Source organism: Nannobrachium achirus (assembly GCF_963921795.1).
Source record: "Nannobrachium achirus genome assembly, chromosome: 19".
NCBI classification, from domain to species: Eukaryota; Metazoa; Chordata; class Actinopteri; order Myctophiformes; family Myctophidae; genus Nannobrachium; species Nannobrachium achirus.
Genome location: NC_137826.1, coordinates 41291631 through 41302074, shown reverse-complemented (window position 1 = coordinate 41302074; position 10444 = coordinate 41291631). Strand labels below are relative to the sequence as shown.

The window sequence follows — 10444 nt, the reverse complement described above, 5'->3', positions numbered from 1 at the left end:
ACAAAATATACTGTATACAATTTACATACAATATCAACAAGCTCAAAACACAGGGTTTGAGATTGTTTTGAGCAGCTATTTTGGCTACTTTTGTGTGACATAGAATAACGTAGGCCGTAGGGCATTCATTTATGAAAAAAGTTAATATAGATAAGACCTTTCTGCCCGAGCCCGACAGTAATGCTGGAGTGAGTGTGGAAATATAGAGGCCCTCTCCATCATCAAAGTTTCCCACCCCTGACTTAGATACAGGTACAATACATGTCACTCGCCAAAAATAACAGATTTTCAAGAAAAACATCCTAGGCTTAGTAGGCTACACCGTTGTGTGACATATAGTATAGTATAAGTATAAACGAAGCTTCAGGGTGCTCAGTTGGAGCCTAACAGACCTACCTTCCCTGCAGAATAGTCTGAATGTACAGTTCCTTATGGCTTTCAACAGCATGTGTAAATTATTAGGCTGGGACAAACTATATAATGATGTCTGTTTTTCATAACTACAAAATAAAAGGTGCAGCCACACTGATCCATCGGTGAACAGAAATGTGATGGCGAGTCTTTGGAATTCCTTTGAACGCAATTATTGCACAGCCTCCTTGATTCCATGGGCTAGATGGAAAATTAAACATAATATACATCCCGTTCAAAAATGTTAAAGTTATACCATGTAACTTTTTTTATAAAACAAATCTTAAAATTGTCCTAACTGTTAAATCGCTAAAGTTTTAGAACACCCACTCTGTTATTTTCAGCTTCTGAAGCCTTCTCTTTATATGTTTTCTATGAGTTGTGAGGGGGGTAGAATTTCCCGGCAAAATGATGTCATCTCCCACATGATACACTACCGGCCAATCACAGCGCGGGTCATACACCACCGGCCAATCACAGCGAGTCTTCGTTCCGGTGGTCCGCGGCGACTCCGGCCGAAAAAAGCAATACCGCTACTGACCACTAGTTGAGCAGCTTCCACAGTACAGCTTTAAGTCTATGGCAACTTTTCTGTCCATGAAAAGATTAACGCAGCTTCAACAAACACACACCCGATGGAAAAAAATCTAAACAAACGTAGACATTTTTAATCAGTGTGGCCGCAACTCTAATTCAAAAGTGTACATGTAATCCTTCAACAAATATCCCTTACGTAATGTTAAATAGTGAGGATTATAGAGTTACACAGCTTCTACCCAACACTGAGTTTAGCCCCTCTCCATTGGTGTAAATAAAGTGCCAGGTATAGCTTAGTGCTGAGAGGCAGCAGTCCATGCAGAGAAGGGAACATATAAAGCTTTAAACTCCTCACACAGGTAGTTTGAGTGTTACAACTCTTCCATCAGTGGGTCAGTTACTAGTAACCACTATAGCCGACCGTTACAGGACTGTTCAGGCCAATGTCAACACCAATATCGGGGAGTAAAAAACTACTACTTACTATCGACAGTCATTTTCACCCGGAATGTAATAATAACTATAAAATAAAAACAAATAGAAGTAGAAGAAATTCTAAAATACCCTTTGCTGTATTATGCTCTGTAAAAAAAACATTTTTCATAACGTCTGACAACATATTCGCTGATACGTACATCTGTGATAGGCCATAGTGATATAGGCCAACATCGGCTGATAAAACTGGCCGACCAGTTCATCGGTCAAGCTCTAGTAACCTCGGAGGGTTCTGACTCGCCGACGGAAGAGCTGTATCGCTATAATTTGTTGGAATCAGCAAAGGAACACAAAAACAAACAGGAGCAGCAGAAGCAGTTTAGATCCTCAAAAAATATGCAGGCAAGAGCAGCTCACGCGGTGGTGGAACTTTTTCAGAATATGTTTTCAGATGTTTCACAGCTTATTTCCTATTGAAGCAGGCCACCATACAGGCTCCTACACCCCTCTCCCCCCCTTGACACTTTAGGAGCCTACAAAGTCAACGTGTCATGGAAGGAGCACACAGTCGCACGAAAGCCAGCAAGCATGTAAAAATATTGCCTCTTCTACAGTATTTACATAAGAGTATCTCTGGTAGCTGCTCGCTGGACCAGCTACTTCACAATGACTTTTTGACTGGACATCAACTGGTAAGGCTCAGCAGCAGAGAAGAATAAAGACACAGTGATATAAAAACAAAGCCACGACAATTATGCTGTTTGAAACGGGTGTATCTTCATAGTTTGGCACAAGGCTCATGATGATTAGGATACCTGTGTGGGCCCACGACGTGGATCTGGTGTGTGAGAGTGTGCTAGGGCATTAACGACTTGTGATTTTTGCAAGTCGACTCGACTCAGTAAAAAGTTGAGTTGAAGTCGACTTTATCGTTTGATGACGTCATCACATCACACACGACCACTCAATTATTTTGGGGGGTCCCCAGATGATTAACTTAATGTGAAACATTGTTTTCTCACTCAACTGTAAACAAACCAACATAAAGTTTAAGTGTATAGAGGGTATCTTCACATTTCTAAAGTGCCAATTTAAGGACTTTTAATACCTCTACAATGACAAATTAAACATTGTCCAAATTGTCAAATAGAGGCAGAAATTGTGAAAATAGACGATCTACATGTTCACGAGGCGTTGTCACAATGGAACCGTGTTATACCAAATTTAACGCCTCAATTCTTAGTGCTTGTCAGGGTGGGGGTCCCCAGTTAAAATATGATTATTCTGGGGGTCACGGCCTGAAAAGTTTATACAATGGATATTTTTTTTCCTTTTTTTTTTCTTTCGACTTTGTCTGGTGGGAGTCGACTTGTGTAATGAAGTCGACTCAGTCAACTTGTCGACTTTTTCGTTAATGCCCTAGTGTGTGCATGGTGACAATCATGACGGTACATAATAAGAAAATAGAAAATGGTACAGCTCGAATAAAGTCCAAAATAATTACGTATCAAGACAAAGAAGACACCTCCGTTCCCAAGTCAGTTCCAACGCCCAAACTCCCCAAAATAAAACATCTGACATAGCACTGCTGGAAAAGGCAGACCCGTCATCGTCCCATGAAAGTTTTGCTGAGTTGCATTGTTGCAGCTGTCTTGAGGTGAGGTGAGGTTCAGGTTCCGCAGCCCGAATTCTTCTGCAGTGATAACAATGTCCCGTTAGACTGAAGACTATATAGTCTGTCGTTGATGTTGTGCCTCAGTCTGATCGGCAGATGAATGTGTCTGGCTATAGTCACTCTCTCCTGGCCATGAACAGACTTAAAAATATATTAACTTTATAACAGTGTAAGTTGTGCGTGTCTGCGCGTGTGCGTGCGTGTGTGTGCAGGGGCGTCACAAGGGGGGGAGGGGAAGTGGGACTGAGTTACTAGGGCCCAAGGTGGAGGGGCCCTAGTAACTTTAGCTATTGAAAAATAGCAGATATACCTGTACAACCTCGCAGGGCTGCACCGAGTGCCACGCTGCGAGCTTGTAGATCTGCTATTTTTGAAAAGTCGTGAAAATGTGGGAAAATCTTTGAATATATGTTTTTTTTAAGCGAACATTTGTAACTAAAATTTTGCTTCTGGGGGGTCCCTGGAACTAAATATTTTTAGATGGGGGGTCCGTGGCCAAATACATATCATCTTGGGGGTCCTTGACATGAAAAGGTTTGAGCACCACTGACATGGAAACTTAGGTTTCTTGCACACATTTTCACGATTTTTCAAAAATAGCAGATATACAAGCTCGCAGCGCACTGTGAGCTTGTATATCTGCTATTTTTCAATAGTTAACATTCATGGGGGGCGCCCGCAGTGAATCCTTGTACCCAGGGCCCAGGATTTGGTGTGACACCACTGTGTGTTTGTGTGTATGTGTGTACGTTATACATTTCTGTACAGTGTGTGTGTGTGGGTGTGTGAAACCCTTGGCACTAAGAGACATACTGTACTGTGGTGGGTGGAGAGTCAGGCAGACACAGGGGGATGCAGTGATGAAGAACACGGAATGAGAAAGTTAACGTATGGCAGCCACCGTATCCCGATCTGTTCTCAGCAGGCCTCCCCCAGAATCCTGTGCAGGTCCTCCGAGAGGACGCGTCCTTGCTCCCCGCGACTCACGTTTCTCACCACCCTGCGAATGACACAAAACGGCAAACATCAGGTGAAGTTACTTGTATTAAGTGGTGTACAGTAACTAAGTACATTTTACTTAAGTACTGTACTTAAGTACACTTTTGAGTTATTTGTACTTTACTTGAGTAATTCCAATTTCCAATACTTTTACTTCTACTCCACTACATCTCGGATCAAAATATTGTACTTTTACTCCACTACATTTATTTCAAAACTTTAGTTACTACTGTAGTTACTTTGTAGATTTTAAATATTATTACAAAACATACATTAACCACTTCAGCCATATATACATTTTGGCCATTTGAAAATAGCCGATCTACAAGCTCACAATGCGTCGCGATGCGACACATTGTGAGCTTGTAGATCTGCTATTTTCTGCTATAGGTAAGGTAAGGTATATATTTGATAACTTGAAATGGGACATTCTGCACAATGATTACTTTTACTTTTGGTACTTTTAGTACATTTTGATACCAATACTTTTGTACTTTTACTGAAGTAAAGGTTGAATACCGGACTTCTACTTGTAACAGAGTACATCTACATTGCAGTATTGATACTTTTACTTGAAGGTGGAGTGACATGGCCAAAACAGCTAATTAAGGCTATCAAATTAGCCAATTTTTTTAATGATGATGTTTTACGGTCTCTGTTTAAAACTGACTGTTATAAGTGTGCGTTTATACTAACGTGCTTCTTACCACATTCCCGACGAGTTCTCGTGCAGCAACTGGATCACATCGCCGCAGTTAAAGATGATGTCATCAGTGCTGGCCATGCTGCTCTCCACCATGACCCTATACCTGCCAGCCACCTGGAACGGAAGACGGTAGACTAGCTTGCACGTCTATTTATATGTTGCTGATTTTAATGGTGGTGTTCGTCAATGGGCAATTCTTGGCTCTCTGTTATTCTCAATGTACACGCATCCCCTCAGCCAGGTCATGCAGGGCCATGGTGTTCCCCATTATGCTGATGATACACTTATGTTCCTCTCCAATCTAATAGCTTAAACTTAGTTTAGATGACTTTAATTCCGTTGATGTTGGATGTCCCGAAACCTTTTAAAACCGAATATGACAAAGCTGATGAGGTCAGTCTTTGGCTAAACATATTCCACCAGCCTGATTCACAGTGAGCTTAGTACACTGACCAAAACTATCAAGCAGGTGGGCAGACAGGCATGTTGGTGTAATGTTTGATCTTTTCCGGTCTTGCTTCTTTCAAATAATTTTTTTTTATCAGATGGGCCTAATTGTCTCCTATACTGTTTTGCAAAAACAAAATAATTCATGACTTTATTTCTGTCCCGCCTGGACTGTTATAATGCACTTTATATGCAGTTGTCAGTAGGGGTGGGATGATAAGCGATATTATCATTTATCGTGATAAAAAACACTCACGATAATCGTATCGTGGAGTTTTCATTTATCGTGAAATCGTCCTCTGTCATGCACTGGGATCAATTCACCTTTTATTTGCCGAGCTGCATAGCCGGTACCATTTAAACCCTCTTTTGGTAAAACGTACTTATTATAATATGCGTACTTAACTTGATACAGTCTTTTTTCACTCTTTACCAAATCTCTTTGCCAAAAAATTGCCGATTTACAAGCTCTCAAGGATAATGGATGTTGGGGATATATTGATTATCGCGATAATATCGTAAATCGCGTTTTCTTTGGTCACAATAATCGTGATATGACATTTTCACATCGTCCCATCCCTAGTTGTCAGGCAGTGCTCACTTAGCTGACTCCAACCAGCGCAGAACGTTGCTGCCGGAATCTTAACAGGCACAAGGAAATACGAACACATTGCTCCTGAGCTTGCCAACTTACACTGGCTGCCAATTTTAAAATGTATTGATCACCTTTAAAGCTTTAAATGGCCTCGCTCCAAATTACATAGAGGATTTACTGTCTCCCTATGTGCCTGGACATCCTCTGTGATCGGTAGATGCAGCTCTGCTGGATACATTCCTAGAACCCGGCTTGTGATCAAAGGTGCTGTTTAAGCTCCCCGACTGTGTGGAACACTCTGCCTATTGACAAACAGGCTTAAAGGAGTAGTTCACCCCCCAAAATGACTTTTTTCCTATTGATTACTCACGCCATGGAGACTTGAATTCATGGGAAAAAAAATGTATTTGTACCATTCCTAAGACAAAAAATGGATTATAGTAAGTTTACCCCCATTGTCTTAGGAATGCAACAAATACCAAAAAATATTATTGAACTCAAGTCTCCATGGCGTGAGTAATCAATAGAAAAAAAGTCATTTTGCGGGTGAACTACTCCTTTAAGTTTTACATCACCATTAAAACCATTAAACAATTGAGATTGAGAATATGGTATCTTGTTCAAATGTGTGACAAATGTCTCTGGCTTATTTAGGCTTGCTTCTGCACCAGTAGCAGAGGAACACTCTACAGTGGAGTATTTACCCCCCTCATCACTACCGACGGCGAGCAAGGTCGGCAAACGACCGAACATGCTCAGTTCTTCATCAATGGTTTCCGACCCCCATGCTTGTCGGCAGCACCCGCTTTCCGACCGCTTCCGCCGCCAAGGTGGAGAGCTGGCTTAAAACAGCAAGATTCTTATAACAGGAGAGTAGCCTGAAGGGTGAGATAAATGAAGTAGTTCTATTCTATTCTACCCCATGACACAAGTTACTGTGGCACCTGAGGAACTATTAAAATTTTAAGAGAAGCAACTCTCACCAGTGGGGAAGGCTGATCATCCTCGTCCGAGTCAGTCAGGTTGGAATGGTCTGTGGCTCCACCCCAGTCCTCCAGTCCTTCACAGATGGCCACTGAGTGGGCAGGGGCCGGCCAGCCTGCAGATGACAGACAGCTGATATGACCACTGACGAATTTCCACGTCGATTTCTTTATGTCTCATAAATCCAGTGATGTAAAGTAACTAAGTACATTTACTACTCAGTAAGGCCAATTTCCAATTCTTCTACTCCACTACATCTCGGATCCAAATATTGTACTTTTACTCCACTACAATTATTTGAAATGTTTAGTTACTAGTTACTTTGTAGATTTTGATTATTATTACAAAACATACATTATCCACTTCAGACCTAAATTCATTTCGGCCATTTGAAAATAGAAGATCTACAAGCTCATCGCGACAATGCATCGAGTAGATCTGCTATTTTCGAAAGATTTTTCAGACATTTTATACATTTGAAATCTTGTGAAACGGGACATTCTGCACACTGAGTACTTTATACTTTTGATACGTAAAGTACATTTTGATACCAATACTTTTGCTTTAGTACATTTTTAATTCCGGACTTCTATTTGTAACAGAGTATTTCTACATTGCAGTATTCATACTTTCACTTAAGTAAAGAAAAATGTGTACTTTTTCCACCACTGCATAAAACATCTTGGAAATGTTTATGTGTGTGTCATTTTGTTTTCCGTTCCGACTCGGTAACTCACTCCGTTGAGGAGACTGGACGACGGGGTCCGAGAGGGCGGGGCTGGTGTACAGTGACTCCTCCCCCTGGGGGTGCCTGAGGGAGTGGCTTATTGTCGCCGTGGAGCTGTGAGGAACATGGAGACACGCTGAGCAGCCCGCCGCCACCGACGGTCCGCCCCACGACACACACACCCCCGACACACTGAACCCACGGGAACCACACCACCAAGGCAAAAAAAAAAAAAAAAAAGAACACACAGGAAAAAGGAAAAGAAAAACAACAACAACACCCACACTGTCACAAACAGGCTCCTACGACCTACGTCATTCACATTCTAAGAGTTAAAGGAGAATTTCGGACTAGTCATTTTATTACGTTAATCTGATGTTATGATATCCCAGAACGATCGGTGCAGTTTTGTTTCTTTTTTTTTATCCAACGCAGCTCCGACTGCGAGCGGTGGGGCATTGCGCTAAACCGCTTATTTGTATCGCTTTACATCCGTCTTTCATAATGGCAGAGATGTCTCCACAGAGTTTTGTCCCTAATAGTTTGCTGTAAAAAGGCGAGCGACCGCTAGTTTCCACCCACCGGCTCAAAGCTATTGTGCACAATTTATTTTTTCTTTTATTTCGCCTCTATGACTGGTTAATGGCTGGAATAACTTCAGATTACGGTAAGAAAAGCACTAGTCCGGAAGTCTCCTTTAATCCAGCATTCTCTTCTGTTGACACAGACATATATTGCAGCATCCAATGGGCGAATGTAATACCCCAAACAGTGTACTCCGTAACCACTGGCATAACAAATAGGCAACGTTTTGGAAGGTTTCTCATTAAAAGATGCCTTGGTTTCTAAAGATTGCCACAATATATGAAAGATTTGTGTTCTGGCATTGTCAAAATGTCAAATAGCATTTGCAAAGAATTCTTAGTGCTTGATTTAAATGTTTTGGCGTGTCAGATGGGTGGGGGGTTGATATTAGGAGCAGAGAGTTTAGACACTAGAGACACTTACAGTACTGTAATTGGTAGACTAGACAGTTGTCTGTGACTGATAACTTCATCTTCTAAAGTGCTTACATAGTAAACTCCACCCAGCTGCTACACCATGTAGATCAAATCAAACTGAGAGCAAATGCTATTTGAACCACGTCTATAATTCTGCACACATTCAAAGTCTCATACATTTCTTAAGTGAACAAGCAGGAATACATTGAAGCCCCACAGCGTAGTGGTGCAGCCATTCAAAAACAGTCGTATTGCTCCTGCCAAACGCCAATTTGTGCAGGCGGTGTTGCAATTTGTCCATGAGTGTCCTGAATTTGGCATTTTATGCCCACAGCTGGGCCAGTCAGCGCCATGGGAAAAGCATTGGAACGGTGAAACACAGTTTTTGTTCACTGCCCAGTGAGCCATAGTCGGTTATTAGCCATCTGTCTAAAACCTGGTTATAACTGGTCTGGCTAAGCCGTTGAATAAAACGTTCACTTTCAGACCTGTTATAACCCGGTTTTAGCCTAGCCGCGCTTAGATGTATTTTTCTGTAGATAGTGGCAGTGGCTCTGGAAGGATCCCAGTTCGATCCCGGTCTCCCCCAGAGTTAGTGTCCCTTAAAGGTTGGTGCCTTGCATGGTTTCCTCCGACATCTGTGTACTGTGCGTATGAATGTGTATGTGAATGGGTTAATGTAATCTCTGTATAGCACCTTGTATAAAGGCACTATATACAGTAAATGCACCATTTAGCATTTTATAGCCCGAAAAATGCTCAGTGGGTAGTGTATGTGCATTATGAAGCATGCTATAGAAAATATTCTAGAATCAGTTCTCAGACTCCTTTTGCAGGTGAAAAACACCTTACCACTGCAGCCTAAATGTTTTCAAATATTCAAAACTAAAAGTTTGCATAAATTGTAATCATCCAGGGATTATCAGTCATTCGTGGCATTCCACCAAACATATTTTCTTCAATCTACATAAACACACGCCTCGCGGAGAGAACATAATGGGCACTTTTCGACCGGCAAAGAACTGGTTCGAGTTGGTTTCCGAACCATGAAAGTTGGTTCGGAACGGGAACCACAAAATCCTTGGTTCCTCTGGTTCAATCTGGTTCAATCGGGTGGAAACACAAGCCGGTTCGCGTCCGGTTCGCAAGAACGAACCAAGGTTCCAAGAAAGTTGAACGGCACTCGTTCTTGAACCAAGGTTCTTTTGGTGGAAAAGACCCCAATTATGTGGTGGCTCGCTCTCAGTTAAGCCAATTCCTGAATTTGTATCAAGGACCTGAGGACTTAGGTGTAAATTCCACTTGAACGTATTCAATTAATTTCACTCCTCTCTCAGGACTGAATTGACTGAATTGAAAGTGATTTGAACACATTCCTGCGTTCTTCAGTAGCTTTTAGTTAGTATATGCAAACAAATGCTCTCATGCGACAAAGGATGCCATGCAGAGAGTGTCACCTGTCAGAGAGTTGTGTGTCTGACAGCATAAGGGCTGGGGTCTCCTCTGAGAGAACAAGGCAGGACAGAGGACATGGAAGTGGAGTTTGAGAGCAAGAGGGTTAACAAATGATGAAAAAAAGGATTATGAGAATGATCTAAACCAGGGGTCTTCAACGTTTTCAGGCCAAGGACCCCTTAGTTGAGAGAGATGAAGCAGGGACCCCGACAACCTGTTCATAGATTCCATATAGTTTCATTGTTTGACAGCCAATTAATCGTCAGTGTATTTTGGATTCATGTCAATTTGTGTTTTCAGATATTTAACCACTTGAACAGTCATTACCTAATAAACATGACCTTTCACCATGTGCTAAGGTCCCGTTCAGATGACAACGCTCTGTAGAGAAAACGGCGAGGTCCCGGGACTTCGCCGCTGCGTTTTGCTTTTTATCCAGCGTTCATATGGAGCCGCATCAGAGCTTGAGATG

At 41.9% G+C, this 10444-nt stretch overlaps 1 protein-coding gene and 1 long non-coding RNA gene across 2 annotated transcripts in view; one reads left to right on the top strand and one right to left on the bottom strand.

Moving 5' to 3' along the window:
• Positions 1–3948: 3948 nt before the first annotated feature.
• Positions 3949–7403, top strand: LOC308303962. The gene is made up of 3 exons (XR_013963036.1): positions 3949–4088; positions 4791–4892; positions 6460–7403. It is a non-coding gene; the product is annotated as an uncharacterized lncRNA (long non-coding RNA).
• Positions 3949–10444, bottom strand: part of LOC308303961 (proto-oncogene DBL-like) — a gene marked incomplete at its 5' end in the record, with an annotated part of 47531 nt that continues 41035 nt past the window's right edge. Inside the window, 5 exons of the mRNA XM_080748507.1 lie at positions 3949–4058; positions 4765–4877; positions 6789–6904; positions 7527–7708; positions 9975–10020. Coding sequence (XP_080604633.1) covers positions 3977–4058; positions 4765–4877; positions 6789–6904; positions 7527–7708; positions 9975–10020 — 539 coding nt within the window. The 3' untranslated portion in view covers positions 3949–3976. The remainder of the gene's footprint in view (positions 4059–4764; positions 4878–6788; positions 6905–7526; positions 7709–9974; positions 10021–10444) is intronic.